We start from the raw sequence: 20,495 nt of genomic DNA on the forward strand, positions 1-20,495 counted from the left end.
ATAGCATTTATCACTCCTTGATATGCTATCCTTGTTCATCCTTTAAACTGTCAACATCTTGAAGGCAGAGAGCTTCTTTGTTCTCTTGCAGGAGTCCCAATGTTTCTATCTTAACACATAAGTCGAAGAGATTTTGAAGGAATTGATGAAAAACCTTTTTCTGTGAATTTAAAAACTCACCCAAATAAATTTCCTGTAAAACATCTACTGTCCAGGATGGACTTCTGAGACTAACATTAACAGCTGTTGCACTACATCATGTCCCCTCCCCCATTTGTTTTTGGAGGCAAGGTCTTCCTCTGAAGCCTGAAGCCTAAGCTGGCCTGGAACTCAACAGCCTCCCCGCAGGTGACTACAGGTGGGCACTATATCGTGTTACACTTGTTCTGGCAGCGCTGGTTAAGTGAAGGTGTGATGGCAGCCTGAGGCAGAGGCCCGATAACAACAAAACAAAACCCTTTCAGAAAGCTTCCGAGACTGAGGTGGTGAGGACAGTCAGCTGGCTTACTCTGAGTGAGACCCTCAGGATACAATATTGGTTAGAAACGTGGTCTCCCAAACTGGCACATCAGCCACAGGGACTTTTCAACATTCATCTGCTTTCCAACTTCCTGATTCTGTTTTGGGGTGTGGCCCTGGCATCTCTGTTTAGAAAAAGCTCATTTGATTGGCTTTCAGGTATGCAGCAACGTTGGAGAATCACCTTAAGAAGCTAAAAATAGCTATTAGGAGACTTCTCTCTCCCCGCAGGAGTCTATATATCTGGAGACCTTAGGGGTGTGTGTTGGGGGGGAAGGTCTGCGCAGCCGCTCTCTGGAGTCACAGCCCTCTAGGGAACGCGGTCCAGCAACAACCAGCGAAGACCCAGGTGGTCCGCACCTCTTAGGTAGGAGGCCTCCGCGTCCAAGCGCGCGACCGGGGAAGCTTCCGCGGAGGCGCGCCCGTCGCAGGGGACGGCGTCGCCGCGGAGACGCTCGCTTGGGGGCGAACACAAGCTGGCCTCCTACCCTTGCACGTTTTCCCTCCTTTCTAGCCGCACTACCGCGGCTTCGGCGCTAGCAGCCAATCCCACGTCATAGAGACCCAGTTCCACCAGCTCCTACCGAGCTACAGAATTCCAGCTCTGTGGCAACGAACGAGACCGAGGCGCGGAGCAGCACCGCGGTCTACTCCGCGTGCGCGCTCGCGGACGGAGTTCCCGCCTCCCTCGGGAGGACGTCGGTGCGTACGTGCGCGCGCCCACCACTCCCGCCCCGCGACGCGAGGGCGGGGGCGCCGTGTGCGCGCGCGCTCTCGTGTGTTCGCTCGCTCGCTACTTCGCTCGCTCTCGGCGGCCGCTCTCGCTGTGGCTGCGGCTGAGGCTGGGGGCGGCGGCGGCGGCGCGAGCGGCGGGCGGCGCGGGGCGGTCCGGCGGGTTCAAAGAGGAAAACATGGCGGAAAACAAAGGCGGCGGTGAGGCAGAGAGCGGCGGCGGGGGCAGCGGTAGCGCGCCGGTAACCGCCGGGGCCGCCGGGCCCACGGCGCAGGAGGCGGAGCCGCCTCTCGCCGCGGTACTGGTGGAGGAGGAGGAGGAGGAAGGCGGCAGGGCTGGCGCGGAGGGCGGTGCGGCTGGGCCCGACGACGGGGGGGTGGCCGCGGCCTCCTCAAGCTCGGCCCCGGCCGCCTCGGTCCCCGCGGCCTCAGTGGGCTCTGCGGTCCCCGGGGGCGCGGCATCGACGCCGGCCCCAGCTCCTGTCCCGGTCCCGGTCCCGGTCCCGGTCCCGGTCCCGGTCCCGGCTCCGGCTCCGGCTCCCGCTCCGGCTCCGGCTCCGGCTCCGGGTCCTTCGTCGGGCCCGCCTCCCGGACCACCAGCCTCGCTTCTGGACACCTGCGCGGTGTGTCAGCAGAGCTTGCAGAGCCGGCGTGAGGCGGAGCCCAAGCTGCTCCCCTGCCTGCACTCCTTCTGCCTGCGCTGTCTGCCGGAGCCGGAGCGCCAGCTCAGCGTGCCCATCCCTGGGGGCAGCAACGGTGACGTCCAGCAAGGTGAGCAGCAGGCCGCACCCGGGAGAGTCTTGTGACGCGGGTTAGGGTGCCGAGGGTGCTCGGACGGTGCAGTGTAGAGATGTCTCCGAGACCAGAACCACGGCCCTGGGGACGGTTACCAGAGAAGCTGCACCGCCGGAGATACGGAGAGGCAGAAGGGAGGGGTGCCGGCAGCGAGGGGCTGGGGGAGGGGATGCAGAGAGGGAGGTTTGAGGCGCTTCTGCAGAGGGTGGACTAACAGACAGGAAAGGGGTCTACCGAACTCTCCGTGAGAAGTGTTTTGGTGTGGAAAGGCTTGGTCCGACAGAGTGTTGTTAGCTAGGGGTTAGGATGGATTGCTTTGGATTGGGAATTGACCTGTTCTCGGTTAGGAGAAAGAACTACAGATTAAATGGTAATGAAAGACGTTGGAGTCCTTGGGCTAAAAGAAAGGCACCATGATGACATTGCGATGAGGAGCTTGGTAAGTGATACTAGTTGTGAGGGGCCTACATGGTTAGGGGAAAGCCTGGGATTTGAGGATGAAGAGAAGAACTTGGAAGGGAAGAGTGTTAGGGAGAGTTGGGCTTCTGCTATTTAATTTGTTAGGCACTAATAGCTCAACATTCAGGGAACTGTGCTAGGACTGAATAAAATGCTCAGTGAGAATCTCATTTAGTCTAATAGTGGAATCTGTGTAACCTGAAGCAATAGAGGTGGGTACCATGGTTGTGGCATATTGGAAGGAAGGCCTGGAGAACTTCTGGTAAAGGAAGTTCTGGGGCATGATTCTTGAGGAGTGATCACTTCAGAGGGGTGGATAATATTCCCAGCACAGGACACTTTATACAACTCTAACTGATATGTAAAGTGAAGTTAGATGGAAGTTAGATTGGATTAATTGGCTAAATAGTTAAGGAAGTCCAGTTTCTGAAACTGTTAGGTTTAGATGTGTTTTGGATTTGAGATGCCATATTGGGTTTTTCTATTTCCTAGAAAGATCTCTTGCATAGTACTCTAGCCAGGGTACTACATTGCTCATTATGAAAAGTGTTTATATAGAAATTAAATGTTAATTGTGTAGATAACATCCTACAATTAATAGGTTTTGTGATGAGCTTGCTAAAAGGTTTAAATTTCAAAGCTTTTGAATTAATTTTGGAACTTCAGGAAAGGGATTTGTGGACTGTCCTAAAGGGTTGGTTAGGATTTATTCTGTGGACCAGAGGACCTTCCTGAAGGGTATCTTATTCTACCTAGGCTGGCTTTAGAGTGTGTTGAGTCTAGGATGACCTTGAACTTTTGATCCTCTTCTGCCTCCTTGTAAGTTCAGGGAGTTCAGCCATTCATTCACCACAACTCCAGGTTTTATGCAGTGCTGGTGATGGAATTGGGGGTTTCATGGTCAGTTGAACTAGCCCAACTCTTGAGGAATTTTTATATCAAGAGGAAAAATAATCAGATTTTGATCCATCAAAAATGTCTTCGGGCACTTGGAGGAATGAGGAGAGGCAAGACTGCAGGTGGGAAGACCAGTAAGGAGGAGAACCTTGGCAATTTTAGGTAAGAAATTGTGTGGAATGGGTAGTAAAGACTGATACTAGATGTTACACAAGGGCACATTTGCTATTACAGTGGGGGTTAGTTTTTTGAGAAATGCTGATTTTTTTTTTTTTAGGCTTTTCCCTAGGTCCATTTCCTACTTACGATCTGGACAGATGAATTAATTCATACTAATTTATCTTCTTCATTTGTAGGATAGGGACAGGGGTAGTTAGCACACTATCGGGTTGAGAATATGAAGTGAGAGAAAATCTAAGTGACTGGTACATGGTAGTTACTAACAGTGGCTGGTAGTTTATTATCAGTAGCTGAGTGTAAGTGGCCATAGAGGTGGAGGTGGAGGAGGGCAGTGAGATTGGTGTCAAGGAGACCACCATTGTTAGATGAATTGATTCTGGGTTTCTTGTTTAGTGGGTTGTACCTCTATATAAATGAAGAATTTCAGGCACATAATCAGGTATTGATGATGGAAGGATATGTGGTTTTTGAACATACAGGAAAGAATGGTAGGAATAAATTCCTTTGTTTTTGTTTTTGTTTTTTTTTTAGAGACAGTTTTTCAGTGTAGACATGACTGTCCTGGAACTTACTCTGTAGACCAGGCTGGCCTTGAATTCAGAGAAACTACTTCCTCTCCTCCCGAGTGCTGGGATTAAAGGCATGAACCACCACAGCTCAATCAAGAATAAAGTTCTGAGGTGAGGGTGGTGGCATATACCTATAATAATACCACTTAGGCTGAGGCATGATGATCACTATTGAGTTTAAGGCCAACCTGCTTTGCATACACAAAGAATCTGTCTTCACATAACAATATCAAATACATTAAAAATTGAATTTTGGTTGATAGAGATACTAAATTTTAGGTTTAAAGAGGATAACTGCATAAGGCCTGTAAGAGCATAGTAAGACACATGAGATTCAGTGTTCATGTGAAAGTCTGTGTTAGGGGATACATTAAGTGGGAACTGAAGATGCAATTGTATCTGACGATTAGCTGAGAGACTGAGGTTACAAAATTGTCTCTCTGAAATTTGTGCAGGAATGTATAAATTCCCTCAGTTCTCTTTTGTTTTTGAACTAAAATAAGTGGAAAGGAATAAACACAATCATTTCTAAGTAATGGTGCTTTTTGAAGAGTATATAAAACACATTGAGTATGAAATCAGCCATATTTTTAGTCAGGCAGTCTAGAAGATATTTTGTCAGCAGTAGTTTTATATATACCCTTTGCATTTCATAGCACAGTTGAAATCTAATTTTTTTTTTTTTTTTTTTTTTTGGTTCTTTTTTTCGGAGCTGGGGACCAAACCCAGGGCATTGCACTTCCTAGGCAATCGCCCTACCACTGAGCTAAATCCCCAACCCCGAAATCTAATTTTTTACTTGCTCGTTTCTATTTCCTGTTAGAGTATTGTAGAATATGTTTTTAATAAGTGGCTTTTGAATAAACGAGTCATTTAGAGCAGTGGTTCTCAACCTCCCTAATGCTGTGACCCTTTAATACAGTTCCTCATGTAGTGATGACCCCAACCATAAAATTACTATTTTTTAAAATGATTCATTTAAACTGGAACTGGAGTTGTAGACAGTTGTGAGCTACCATGTGGGTGCTGGGAATTGAACCAGGGTCCTCTGGAAGAGCAGTCAGTACTTTTAGCTTCTGAGCCATCTCTCCATCCCCCCAAAGTAATTTTTGTTGCTATTTCTTAACTAATTTTGCTACTGTATTGAATCATAATGTAAATAGTTTTGAAGAAAAAGGTTTGCCAAAGGGGTTACCACCCGTGGGTTGAGAACCACTGATCTAGAGTGACTGGAGAAATAGTCAGGGGTTAAGGACCTGTACCATTTTGTATTTTCAGGAAGGGGGGGGCTGTCCTTTGTGCATTAACCTTGGGATTTATGTCCCAGGAGTACATACACTGTATGGCTAGCTTCTGTGTAGCTTACCTAGGTGGGCACTTACATTTTTTTGTTATTGTTTTAAGATATTTTTAATTATGGATATTTATCTGTGTGCAGGTATGTGCATATAAGTGCAAATGATTGCAAAGGCCAGAGAATTAGAAGTAGTTGTGAGCTACCTGATGTGGGTGTTGGGAATTGTACTCAGGTCCTCTGGAAGAAGTGTACTTACAATAGTGTACTCCTCAACCCACTTTAAGCTTTTTAATTTTAATTTTTTGAGACAGTGTCTTATCATAGTCAAGTCTTGAACTCAGTATAGAGTTGAGAATGACTTTGAACTTTTGATCTTTTCTCAAGATAGGGTCTTGCTGCTATGTACAGACTGTCCTTGAACAAGATCTTGGTCTCTGGGCTCAAGTAATTGACTGATCCTCCTGGTTCAGTTTCTTGAGAAATTAGTACCTTGGGCCAGGACCACCTTGCCTGGCTAAGCAGTTTCTTAAGAGGTGGTCCACAGAATGTGAGTGCAGTTATCTCAGACCTTTTCATCGTTTGTAGGATTAAAACTTTTTCTTTAAAAGTAGCTATGCTGCTACATTATTTGCTTTAGTCACTGTGCTAACACAGTGATAGTAGAAGAGCAGTAGTGGCTAAAACTGTTGGCCTCATAGCATAAGATGGTGGTTTCATTACCACTGAGCTGTATCTCCTACCAAGCCTAAGTTAGTGTATTTTTACTGCCACTTTGTTAAGAGTTCTGAGTTAACTATGCTTTTTTTAATGGAAAATAATATTTTAATTGAAAGAGACTGACAGACGATATTTTCAGGCATGGTGTTTGGCAGTCATTTTCTCAAGAATGAATGAATTGAGCCTGTCACTTCTGTGAAAACAAGTTGCAGTATATGTTTGCCAAGGATAAAAATTGAGCTTTTAGATGAAAATTGCAATTTTGGAAAAAAGGGTATCTGTCGCTAAGAGTCTGACAGTTTTTCAGTATTTAAATCCTTTTCTGATGATATGTGTGTGCATGTGCATGTGGATGTGATCGTGCACATGTATTTATAATGGGTAATAAAATTTGGAAGAGTTGTACAACTCACTGAATGAGTATTATCCAACTGACCAAAGGAAAGAATCAAAGGACAACAGACTAAATACATAGATTCCACATTACTGTGGATACTTAAGAAATAAACTTCTAAAGTTTTTCTGTTATATCAAAGGATTGTCATTTTTTTCCCTACAATTACTTAAAAAGACTACTAAATGCAGTTTTCTCTTTTCTTAAGTATGTAGTTATGAGGTTACTTTTGTTGATTTTGCTTTTTTGAGACAGGGTTTCTCCATGTAGCCTTGGCTGTCCTGGAACTTACTCTCTAGACCAGGCTGGCCTTGAACTCAGAGATCTGCCTCCCTCCTCTGCCTTCCAATTGTGTACCACTACTACCCAGCATGAGGTCAGGTTTTTATGTGCTTCAAAGGAAAAAAAAGATTAAGTTTGGCTTGGTGTTGCATTTCTGAAGTTCTTGCTACTAGAGAACCTGATAGATTGCTTAAGTCTACAAGTTCAGGGCTAGCCTGCATTCAGCCTAGTGGAACCTTGACTAGACAACTCAGATTAAATGTAGAAGCGTAGATCAGGCCAGCTTCTATTAAAGCAGACACTAAGAAGACTGGAAGTAACAGTGCCGTCATATGTGTGTGTGTGTGTGTGTGTGTGTGTGTGTGTGTGTGTGTGTGTGTGTGTTACTGTGGTAGGTAATGATCATGTCCTGCAGCATCCCATACACATGCTTTACCACTGCATTATAAATTTAGATTATACTCCCCCCCCAAAAAACCTATTTTTCATTCAGTTCTTTTATTTTTTTTTTGTTATGTGCGTAGCATGTATATTTGTATATATGGGTACATGTATGTGCAAATATATGTTTATGTGTATGCCTGCTTGTGGAAGCCTGAAATTTATGTTGGGTATTTTCCTTGAATATACAACTTTACTGAGGCAGCATCTCTTGCTGATCCTGGATCTTGCCATTAACAGCCTAGCTAGTGGTTTTCCTGTCTCTGACACTCAAGTGTTGAGATTACTGGCAGGAGTCAGGCATTCCCCACCTTTTTTTTTTTTTTTTTTTTTTTTGTTCTTTTTTTTTGGAGCTGGGGACCGAACCCAGGGCCTTGCGCTTCCTAGGTAAGCGCTCTACCACTGAGCTAAATCCCCAGCCCCCCCCCCTTTTTTTTTTTTTTTTTTAATGAGACTGTTTCTGACTGGCTTGGATCTTTCTGTATAGACCAGATTGCCTTGCATTCATAGAGATCTGCCTTTGCTTTTGCTCTCTGCCCCTGCCTTCCTACTTTCCAAATGCTGGATTAAAGGTGTAAGCGATTTTGCTTAGCACTGTACTACCCTGGTTTTTTAAAACGTGAATTCTGGGGGTCTGAACTCTAGTCCTCTTGCTTGAACAGCAAGTATTTTATCCGTCGAGCCATCTTCCCACTCCCTAAAATACTAAAATACAAAGATTTTTTTAAATAAATTGATAAATATTTACAAAATTCTAAATATTGTATGTATAAATAGCTATACTGCAGACAAAAGTGCTTTGCATTCCTTAAGCACTCAAGATTCTGGGATCAAAATAAATTCTGGTTCCTTGCAGGACAATAAAAAAATAATTTACAGTCATTGAGACAGTGAGAAAGATAGGAGATAGTGGAGTAATCCATTTGAAGTCTTTAGATTAGGTCAGTATGCCTGCAACAGAATGTAAAACTGAAACATTTCTTACCTAGAGTTAGCTTTTATATAAATAGCTCACCATAACTTACTGATTTTGTTTTATGGCTATAATATTTTCATCGTATTTTTCTAGTGCCAAGTTCAGTGATTAGGCTCGGGGTGATGGATAAATTAACCTCTGTCTCTTTCTGTGAGTCACAGACTGCTCCTCTGTTCCTAGTCATTAGACTCACAGGAAAGTGGGAAAGAACTGCTGGAGTGAACACAGATGCATCCTTTGTAGAGAAATACTTAGGGTCTGTGGCTTAGTGATGAAAAGGCGTGTACTACATGGTACTGATGAACACCACACACACACACACACACACACACACACACCCACCCACCCACCCCAGGACCTTTACATGTCGTGTTAGACAAATGCCTTACTGTGGTGCTACACCACAGCTCCAGTTTTGAGTGCATGTATATGATACATGATTTATGTTCCTCCTATGAATTGTTTGTATGTTTTCTGTTTTTCTTCATACTTTTTTTGCAAATATTCTCAATGGATTCTATACATTATCTTTTGTTGAATATGTAAATTGGTTAATTTGAGCCCATGTATTCTGTTGTGGTAACCATCCTCTAAGATAGTATCTTGTTCTTGTCTTCTTGACTTTTTGCTTATGTCTACTGCTGCTCAGGGATGCTCCTATGACCAAGAGAGCACAATTAATAATGATTTCCAAAACAGCACCACCAGCTAGCAACCAGGTGTTCAATATCAGAGCCTAAGGGGAACATTTCTCACTTAAATCACCACAACAAACAAACAAGTCACACAACATAGAGTAGAGTGGCCATTTAGTGAAGAGGGAAGATGAGACTACAATAGAGTGCTCAAGATACATGCGTGCATAAAAGGGAAAAGAAGAGGAGGACGACAGAGTTGTGATCACTTAAGGTTCTAGGGGCTGGAAAGGAAAAATAAAACAAAAACAAACAGGAAAAAAAAAAGCCAGAAGAGGAGCCAGCTGGAGCCAGCTGTGCTGTGGTGGTATTATGCCTGTGATTTCAGTATTTGGTTGGTTAGTGGCAACAAGATCAAATGTTCAGTATTATCCTCAAGTAGAGCAAATTCAAGGACAGTGTGAGCCATATAAGACCTGTTTCTTCAAAGCAACTCCTAAAATATCCCAAGTACCTCCTCCAAAGAGGCTACAGTCAGAATACTAGGCCACAATGATCTGAAATGGAGTAGGCTGGAAGATGCAACATTGCTCACTCAGATGGCAGAAAACTCACATGTTTGCTTTATGGCCCCTTTCAAAGTATTATTAGAATGCTGTCATAGCACAACTTTACTTCAAGAATGAAAGATTGGGGTTGGGGATTTAATTCAGTGGTAGAAGGCCCTGGGTTCCGTCCTCAGCTCCAGGGGATTTGGGATGGTGGTTTACAAAGAATAAGGAAATAGTTGTGTGCCTTTATTGACTTCTCATGAGTCCCAGCAGACTTTCTTAAAAATAAAAAGTGAAAATTACTTTATGAGCAAGGTAAATTTTTGAGTGTCTTATTTCTAAACCAAGCAAGGAAAGTTCTATAGATGTAGGAATTCTATTAAATCTTCAGTTAAGCAAAATGTTTCAAAATTCTTCTAAAAAATTTCCATTTTTATTAGTAGAGCATTACAATTTTACTAAATTAATTACCTTTCAAATTTTTGTTAATAAAACTTATAGAAACTAGTTTTCTTTTGGGAAGTCCTCTCATGTCCTTGGTGTTGTATTGAAGCTTAAAATACTTCCCTTGTCTTCTGATACCACGTATTGGGTCTGGTGGGAAGTATTAGGTAATGGTTATGAGTTGGGTTTCAAGTTACACAGGATTTGAAAGAGTTCATTCAGAGTCTTACTTGAACCAATACAAATAATGGCTGGAGTAAGATGTTTGGAGCACTTTGGCTTCTTATACCCACTTGTGGTCTACTAATAGAATGCTAGTATCCAGACTATACAACATAATTTTTAGGAACAAGTCTCATATAATAAGTACTAGTGTACAGGGTGAACGTCATTCATTGAAAACGTACTCATTTTTATGTGGAATACGGTGGATATGGGGGTGGGGTGCTTAGAATCATTTCATTGTGATTGACTTGTAAGTCTGAAGAATCAAAAGTAACAAAAGCACTGCCCTTCAGTATTCTGTTTATTAGATTTTGTGTTTTCCACTCAACAGTATCTTCATGTATTATGAAGCATATTATAAAGGGTGTATGAGAAAACCTTGAGTCTGTTGAACCTTGCTGAGATGTTAGCACTCAAATTATTTAAAAAATGATGGGGCTGGGGATTTAGCTCAGTGGTAGAGCGCTTACCTAGGAAGTGCAAGGCCCTGGGTTCGGTCCCCAGCTCCGAAAAAAAGAACCAAAAAAAAAAAAAAATGTGAGATATTTTGTAACAGTAAATCAAATAGTCATTGAGATGTTCAAAAGTAGAGATTGTGACTGAGTTTGCTGCTTCTGCTTGACATTGGCTTGAAGGGTGATCCCTTTTTCTCATATGCATATTATATATGACTCATTTTGGTCTTTATCCTTTTAGTTGCAACTCAGGCTGTTCTTGTCGTGTGTCCCCCCCCCCCCCCCCCCCCGGAGCTGGGGACCGAACCCAGGGCCTTGTGCTTGCTAGGCAAGCGCTCTCTCTACCACTGAGCTAAATCCCCAACCCCAACTTAGGCTGTTCTTAACATCTATCCAACTATTTTCTCATTTGTTCCTCATTTAATATTGTATGCTTTCAAGATAGATTGTCTGAATTAATAAAGGCAGGAAAAATTAGCTGTAGACAATCATTGAATTATTCGAATATTTCCTATGAATTTGTTTAGACTACTACTATGTAAAATAACCCAAGTTCAAGCCAGATGTGTTACTGCTTGTTTATAATCCAAGCACTTGGGGTTTGGAATTTAAAGCCAGCTTGGCTTATAGCAAGAACCTCTGTCAAAAAACGAAACAAAACAAAGAAATGGTCAGTCTCAATGTGTAACAATTTCATGTTATCTTATTTGCTTATAAAGATTTGTTCAAAGAGATAATGTTACTTTTCTGGTGCTAAGAATCAAACCTAGGGCTTTGAGCATTTCAGTGAGCCATTTCTCCCTAAATTATTTGTACATTCATTTCTCTCTTGTGGAAAAAAATCAAGTTTCACTGTAAGCCCTCTCACTTTTTTTTTTTCCAAATTAATAAGGCCACTGAGGTAGATTGATAAAATCATACTTAAAAATGGCTCTTCTACGTTGGAGATACTAATGTATAAGATACAGGGAGTGATGAGAAAATCCAGCCTGAAATTGAGAAGAGTGTTGGACTGAACTGCAGACATTGTGAACTGCCATGTGGCTGATGGGTTCCTCTGGGATGACAGCCACTGCTTTTAACCACTTAGACATGTGTAATCCCTCAGTTTGATTTTCTAACTTTGAAGTTTAAGTTCTTTAAGTACTCAAGTAAACTTTTCCCTTTAGAGGGTTTCAGTAGCTATATTGAAATACAATATATTTTATTTGTATGTGTGTGCTGTCACATGTTTGTCTACAATCTACCCAGAAGCCAGAAGTTGATGTCAGATCTTCCCAAATTGATTCTAGACAAAGGGTTTCATGTTGAATTAGATTGAGCTAGACTGGTGTTGAGCAAACCCCAGAAACCTTCCTATCTCTGCCTCTCCAGTGTGTACTGGGGTTACAGTGTATATCACAGTGTTAGCCGATCTTTCTTTAAATCGGGGTGTTAGAAATTGAACTTACATTCTCCAGTGAGGTCATAAACACTTATCCAAATGAGCCTTTTCCCCAGTACTATAATATGTTATTAACAACAAGCATCATTATAATTATCAGAATTCACTTATTCACTGTATAAGAAGCAAATGAAGCATGCTTACAAATATTTGAATCTTGTAAAGTGATCGGAATGTTATGTAAATGGTTAGGTCTCAGAATTCACATAAGTCCTTTTAATTATGATATAGATGTCTTCAGCATAACACTAAAGCTTTATGGTGGGTATGTAATAGTGTAGAATATTAAAAATTTAAAATGTGTGTGTGTTCAGATGGCAGACCTAGCATACACCTTTAATCCAAGAGCTATTGTTTTTTTTTTTTTAAGATTTATTTATCATATATAAGTACACTGTAGCTGTCTTCAGACACACCAGAAGAGGGCATCATATCTCATTACAGATGGTTGTGAGCCACCATGTGGTTGCTGGGATTTGAACTCAGGACCTCTGGAAGAGCAGTCAGTGCTCTTAACCACTGAGCCATCTCTCCAGCCCTCCAAGAGCTATTGTAAACAGGATTAAATAAAGTCAACTATATGTCGAGGTAGAAGAAGCAGCCAGTTGACAAGGAGTGAACATAGGAAAAAAAGGAGTATGAAGAAGTGACAGAAGGATGTATAGAGAGATGCACAGGAAGTAGAGAGGGAGGGACATTCAGTTCCAGAGATTTAGAGCATGGAGAAGGAGAGCTGCTTTTTGGGATGTCAGCTGAGGAAGGTCAAGCTGGGTGTTTTCTCTGCCTCTGAGCTAGCAAGCTTTCACCTGACATCTGGCTCCTGAGCCTTTATTGGTAAAATTCAACGTTTAAGATTTTGTTAAAAATTTAAAAACAGTATTTGTCACTTTAGTGCATGGCACAACCACATGGAGAGAGAAATCACACCAGCTTTGGATTGACTGAGAAGCCATCTAATTTGATGAGTAACCTGGGAAGTCCTCAAGGGGAGAGTTAAGGATGGGAAATATTATAATAGAAGGTGCTAGAATCTTGTATAGTGCTACTTTTTCTTTAGATGGCTTGGAAGTTGAAGCAGAAAGTGAAAATATAAACAACTTACCTGGCATTGACATAATGATGATAATAATTACTGTCAGTCTCATAATTCATGTTATCTTTAATAGTCATAGTGGGTTTTTTGGCATCAAACCATCAAGTGGATTAATAAGATACAAGCCTTAGAAAGACTTGTAAATGAAAATAAGAAAAATACTCAGACACAGACAGAGGAGTTTAGACAAGACCCTGCTGCAATAGACATGATGAAACTGAAGAAGGGCGTCTCAAGGTTGTTAGAAAATCAACCAACCTTAATTTATCTAGTTATTATACAAGACCTACCAGCAGATAAGTACTCCCAAGGTTATAGAGAAATTAAATGGAATCTTACAGGCATATTAAATTTGAAGAGATTCAAGAGAGTGGGCGTTTTATATAGTATAGTATGGATTCATATATTAAATTCATGGGCAACTCAGAACAGTTATCCCCCAAGACTGGAAAAAATTGGGAACACCAATATTGGAAGCTAGTCCTCAGTTGAACATGGTGGAAAGAGGAAGCGAGGCCATAGAACAAAGATATAGGACTAGAGGTATTATTGGTAATATTTCCCAATATTTCAATTGATAGTTAAAGACCAATATGCTGATATACAAAGGCAGCTTGAATTTGATAATCACACCTTGGCACTATGCCTTTTAGCAATTTTAAATGCTCGGGACAGGGTAGAAGATTCAGGAAAAAGAAGTCTTAAGTCATTTTCTAAAATTATACAAGGTCCAAAAGAAGCCTTCATTGATGTTTTGCAAAGTTGACTTCAGCTGTAAATAGAATATCATCATACTCAGAAACCATATAAATATTAACTGAATCTTTGGGTTTTGAAAATGCTAATTCAGATGTGAAAGGGTGATTAGACCTTTAAAGGCAAGATCCATTACAATAGGTGAATGGATTAGAAATTTGGCTGATGTTGGATTTCATATTATGCTACTCTGATATGATAGCAGGCAGAAGTAATTTCTAAAAGGTCTAAGAAAAAATATAAGGGCTAGAGAGATGGCTCAGCGGTTTCTTGAAGACCAGTTTGCTCACATACATAAAATAAATAAATCTTAAAAAAAATCAAAATACCAGATTTTTCTTTTTAAAGATTTATTTATTTGTCATATACAAGTACACTGTAGCTGTCTTCAGACACACCAGAAGAGGGCATTGGATCCCATTACAGATGGTTGTGAGCCACCATGTGGTTGCTGGGAATTGAACTCTGGACCTCTGGAAGAGCAGTCAGTGCTCTTAACCACTGAGCCACCTCTCCAGCCCCCAAAATACCAGATTTTTTAATTGTGATAAGCAAAGTCATTTGAAAAGGGATTGTAGGCAAGGTGTTATTAGGAATAATTTTTTTTCTAGAGATAATCCAAAAACAACACTGCTGGATATAATCAAGGACAGAACAGTTTCAATAGATAAAACAAAAAATTCAGGAAAGACAAAATCAAACAAACAAACCAACAACCCCCAGAATCCCCAAGTATTTGGCAGACTGCTATAAATGATCAGAGACCAAAGCTAAAATACAAATAGAAGGCATGGAAGTTGAACATTTAGTAGTCACCAAAATCTTGGTATCCAGAGTGGTCTCTTCAGGAGGTAAATACTCAGCTTCTAGGGATTGGAACTTTATCTCAGGCAAAACTAAGCGCAAGATGGTTTGTGCGTATAGGGCCAGAGGGACAAATAGGAAAATTCAAGCCATTGTGGCTACTACAGACATGAATTTATGGGTACGTGATTTTTTGCAACAATGGAAAACCAGATTTATTACTCCAATCTCAGACACAAACCATAAAATAAAGAATGCTTCTGAGAAAAATATTAAAAGGTACTGTCAAGAACAGTCAGATAGTCCAGGTTTTCTATAAGTGGGGCATGACAGGTCTTTCAAAGGTACCACCACCATACCTTTAAAATGAATAACTGATAATACTCTGTATGATTGGATCAGTGGTCGATGAAAACAGAAAAATTACAGGTAATAGAACAGCTGGTACAGGAGCAGCTAAATGGTCAATATATTGAGGAATCCATGGAATTCCCTGTGTTAAAAGAAATCAGGAAAATTGAGGGTGTTAATAGATTTAAGAGCCATAAATAAGATCAGCCAGTAGGCTCTTTACAGCTTGGAATTCCATTGCTAAGTCATGGCCTTTGATAGTAATTGATTTAAAAGACTGACTTTTCACAATCCTTTTGCCATGAGCATGATAGGGAAAGGTTTTCTTTCTCAGTACCTACTTATAATAATAGTTAAATAAAGAGATATCATTGGAAAGTCTTGCCACAAGGAAGGTTAAACAGTCTTATGTTGTGCTGGTATTTTAGAAAAAATGTTTGATGAAGAGAATTTTGCCTTGCTGGGGATTTCAAATTGCTCCTGATAAAGTACAAAGAGGGAGATTCTGTTAATTATCTAGGCTATAAAATAGGTCTACAGAAAATTTGACCACAGAAAGTACAAATCAGGAGAGATCAATTACAAACTCAAGGATTTTCAAAAGTTGCTGAGAGATACTGACTATGGCACCAAATTGGATAAACTACTCAAGGTAAGTAATTTGTTTCAAAACTTATGAGGTGATAAGGACCTAAATAGTCTAAGGTTATCAGCTAAGGCTGAGAGAGAATTGCTCTGGTAGAAAAGAAATTACAGGGTGCACTTGTGGACCATTTGGATCCAAAGCTGGATTGTATTTTAATTATTTTGCCCTCTACCCTTTTTCTCACAGGAATTCTTATGCAGAGAGAGGATAATATATCTTAGAATGGATATTTTTAGCACACAAACAGTAAAAAGTTAAAAACCTATGTAGAAAAGGTTTCTAAATTGCTTCTGAAAGAAAAAAAAGTGAGACTTCATTGATTAGCAGGAATAGACCCAGCTGAAATTATGGTACCTTTTACTGATGCTGAAATTGCCTCATTCTGGGCAGAAAGTGAACATTGGCAAAGAGCTTGTAGTAATTTTTTGGGCGAGATTAACAACAAACATTGCAAAAGCAAGAGACTTCAGTTTTTATAAAGAAGTAATTGGATTCTCTCTTATGTAGTAAGAGACACCAATTTCTGGAGCCCCTACATTTTACACTGGTGCAAATAAGTCATGAAAGGCAAGTTATAAACCAGGAAAAATAAAGTGGCTCAAAAACCTTATGATTGAGTTGTATGCCATTCTTACAGTAGCACTAGATTTTCCTGAATCTCTTAATATAGTTATTGAGTTTCAATATGCAGAAAGAATTGTTTTAAACATTGAAACCACTAAACTTAGTCTGAATGATTCAGAATTATCTTCACTTTTTATTTAACTACAAGTATTCAAAAATAAAAAAAAAATCATCCATTGTATATAACATCAGATCCCATATGGTTTTACTAGGCCCTGTAGTACAAGGTAATGATGAAATTGATCAGTTTATTAGGAAATGTTCTAGAAGCCTCAGAATTTTGTAAGAAACACTAGTAAACGTTTGAAGATTTTTCCGTCACTTGACAATGAGGAAATTATAAGGAATTATACTTGTTCTTGGTATAACCAAACTTCATTACTTGCAGGAAGTAACCCAAAAGGTACCCAAAGAAATGAAATTTGGCAAATGGATGTGTTTCATTTTGCAAGGTTTGGAAGATTAAAGCATGTGAACCGTATCATAAATACATATTCAGGATTTCAAATGCTTGACGTTCTGAAAAGGCTGAATTTGTAATCACACATTTAATACATGTTATGGCTATCATGGGGATACCTGTACAAATTTAAGACCAAGAATGCCCCACATATGTCTCTAGTAAAATGCATGTTACAACATACAGGATATTACAGGTATACCACACAATCCTGCAAGCATAAGCAGTTATAGAAAGATCTAATTGCAATTTAAAAGAATTGCCTAATAAACAGAAATAAAGACCCCCCCAGAGATAGGTTACACAGTATATTAACTTTTGAATTTTTAAAATGTTAATGAGAAAGAGACGACAGCTGTAGAGAGACATTGGATAGTTAAAAAAAAAAAAAAACAAAAACCAAAAAACTGTTGAATTAAATTTAAATTGACTTGTATCTTTTAAAGATATGTTGACCTCAGAATGGAAACTGGGATATGTGTTGCATTGGAGAAGAGGTTTTGTCTTTGTTTCCACAGGAGAAGAAAAGTTGTGGATACCATCAAAATTGATAGATTAGATTCAAACAGGAGAGACCTGAATAAGGAGAGGTGGTAGGTAGTTCATCAGACAGCTTGGTTATTCAGTCCAAACTAATTTGTAAGGACTAAGAAATGCCTTTCATTTGATCAGTCATGAAAAAAACAAAAAAAAAATTTTTTTGAATGAAAATTTACCAAGGCACACTTGCCTTATTGGCATGAAAAAAAAAGGAGAGAAAAAAAGTTTTCTTAAATTGATTGTCTTAATTCCATGTTAGAATATTAGATCGTAGATAGCCACATGATAGCCGCATGGTCCACACCACATCAGCTTTTGAGTTTTCTTTTTTTTTTTTGAGCTGGGGACCGAACCCAGGGCCTTGCGCTTCCTAGGCAAGCGCTCTACCACTGAGCTAAATCCCCAACCCCGCTTTTGAGTTTTCTTAAAAAGGACATTTTTGTTCTTTGGTATTAGACACAATTAAGAGATTTAAATTGTTTTAAGTAAAGTCAAAGGGTTATTACAGTTCAAACTTGTTTTCTAAATATATAAGAGAGTGATTTGGAGCTAAGATAAAATATTTAAGCTGGATGCTGGTAACCCATACCTTTAATCCCAGTGGAATTCGAGAGTTATCATGAACAAAGTGGTGGCACACACCTTTAATCCCACCACCCAGGGACAAAACTCAGATACAGCTCCTAATTGGCATGTTTGCACACTAGAGAAATTACATACTATATTTATAGATTATTATAAAAACTCTCTACAGGGTTACTAGAGAGGCAGCTAATTTCCAATGGGGACAGGAACAAAGAACAGCTTTTTTTTTTCCTTTTCTTTTTCTTTTTCTTTTTTTCAGAGCTGGGGACTGAACCCAGGGCCTTGTGTTTGCTAGGCAAGCGCTCTACCACTGAGCTAAATCCCCAACCCCAAGAACAGCTTTTTTAACTGCCAGTAAGCCCATCTCCATGCATACAAGTGTGATCAATATTGAACCAAATGATACCATAATTGTGGATATCATATATTTATTGGTGTATTGGCAACTGGGGACTCTTCATAAAGCAAAAAGGAGTCCACTGCCATCTGCCTGTTGGCTTTTATTGCAAACATTTCTCATATATGGAAAGTAAATATTCTTTGAGAAACAAATCTGGACATTTTACAGGGCATGGAGAACCTTACCAACCACTCTATGGTTATAAAGGCACCCTTTATAATGATGGATTGGATCTGTTTGAGGGCAGAGTCCTTTCCAGCCATGGAAGGAAAGGTACTACAGTGAAACTGGTACCTGTATGAACTCCTTTTGACTAGGAGGTTGTAGCGAAGGGGTCTTGCCTTCCTGCACTGAGGAAATAAAACTTAGTTGGTTATAATCCCCATCCCTAAACTACTTACCCTTTCCCCCCAAACAGGCACCTATTGAACTGTGGGGACAGATGGGTGGAATGGTCACAACATTTGATTAATGAATGGTACTGATGGTTCATCAATCACTGATAGAACCAAAAGTAATGGGAAGTGGCAGCCTATAGACCACAGGATGGAATGGGAATGGCCAATACTGAGGAAAAAAACCACAAAATCAGTGCAATACTATTGGCTATCAGGCAGACAACTAGGAAAGCAAAAGGAAAATATCTTTTCCAATTCATGTCTATGTAATAGAATAGATATTGGTCATCAAAATGGAGAACCACTAATGGGCAGATTAACGGCAAAGGTATCTGATCATGGGAGGGATGAATGGAAATGGTAAAACCTACCAAAACTTAGCAGAGAGATCAAATTTTATGTAGCTCATACAGGCAAGAGAGACAAAATAATGAAAATAATGAAATAATGGACAAATTGGCATCAAGTTTAGTTAAGACCCATGCACTTCACCCTCCCAGCTTACTGCATCAAATGCAATTAAAATTAATGTACTGATTTTTACTTTGTAATAGATTCTGAGGACATCTTTAGAGGATCATTATTATTTCTATCTTAATACAGCCTCTCCAGTTATAGAGAGTTGAGCTGCCATGTAGGTGCTGGGACTCAAAACCAGGTCCTCTAGAAAGAAGATCTTAACTGAGCTCTCTCTCTAGGCATGTGTTACCATTCTTCTCACTGTTTGTATGACATTTTTTTCCCACTCTTCTATTTTGAATGTATTTATATATTTGAGTGTAAATCGTCTTTCATTTTCAACATAAATTAGATCTTGTTCATTGACTTTAGTCTAATTATATATACATATATAATGTGTATATATATGTATATGTATATACACACACATTTTTGTTTTGTTTCTGAGACTTGAATTGAGGGCTCTGTTTGTGTTGTTACCACTGAGTTATGGCTCAGTACCAATGTCTGCTTTTGGTTGGATTCTTTAATCCGTTCATTCTTTAATCCGTTCATACGTAATGCTATTATTGGTAGAGTTGGATTTATACCTGCTATCTTGGTTTATCTTATTTCTCGTGTATCATATGTTTATTTTCTAACATCACCTGCATTTATTTATTTATTTATTTATTTATTTATTTATTTATGAGACAAGAGTCTAATGTTCCAGCTCCCTTCCAACTTGTTATGTAGCCAAGAATGACCTTGATCATCCTGCCTTACTCTTACATACTGGGATTACAGGTGTGTGCCCATAACTGGCTTTCTGAGGTGCTGGAGATCAAGCTCAGCATCAAGATCATGCACTGATCATGCACACTTCCTGCATAGTAGGCAAGCATCTAACTCCTGAGCTACATTCCTATCCCTGCTACCTAATTCACATACTGTTTCTCTTCACTTCTAGCACTCTCGGTTGTTATTTACTGATTTTTGCCTAGTAGTTTAAGGGAATCATTTTATCAAAGTGTATATTCTGAATTGTGAAACCTGATGTCTAATTTTAGAAGGCATTGGCCTCATTTTTCACGAGAGGTAATGGATTTAGCAGGTTCATTATGACAGATTTCTGTTAAGTGCTTCTCTGTTATTACAGCTAGCAGTTAGGCTATAGTAAGTCTGTGTGTGTGTGTGTGTGTGTGTGTGTGTGTGTGTGTGTGTGTGTGTGTGTGTGTGTGTGTGTTGGGGGCACTGTTGTAGTTAGTTGTGTAAGTCTGTGTGTGTGTGTGTGTGTGTGTGTGTGTGTGTGTTGGGGGCACTGTTGTAGTTAGTTGTCCTCATCTGTCAGTCCTTGTTTCCCATCCGTTGGTGTGCCTCACCTCTAC

The 20,495-nt window shown here is 40.2% G+C and overlaps 1 protein-coding gene across 8 annotated transcripts in view; it reads left to right on the forward strand.

Annotated features, from left to right (window-relative positions):
• Nucleotides 1–931: 931 nt before the first annotated feature.
• Nucleotides 932–20,495, forward strand: part of Trim33 (tripartite motif-containing 33) — an 80,788-nt gene continuing 61,224 nt past the window's right edge. For 2 of the 8 annotated variants that reach the window (XM_087629050.1, XM_087629084.1), the window contains exon 1: nt 932–1,221. Coding sequence is in view for 2 of the 8 variants with exons in the window: in XM_087629046.1 (XP_087485172.1) it covers nt 1,431–2,022 (592 nt within the window). In the remaining 6 variants the exon portion in view is untranslated. 8 annotated transcript variants of the gene reach the window in all.

The sequence above is a fragment of the Rattus norvegicus genome, chromosome 2 (assembly GCF_021556685.1).
Source record: "Rattus norvegicus strain SHRSP/BbbUtx chromosome 2, alternate assembly SHRSP_T2T, whole genome shotgun sequence".
Taxonomy (NCBI): domain Eukaryota; kingdom Metazoa; phylum Chordata; class Mammalia; order Rodentia; family Muridae; genus Rattus; species Rattus norvegicus.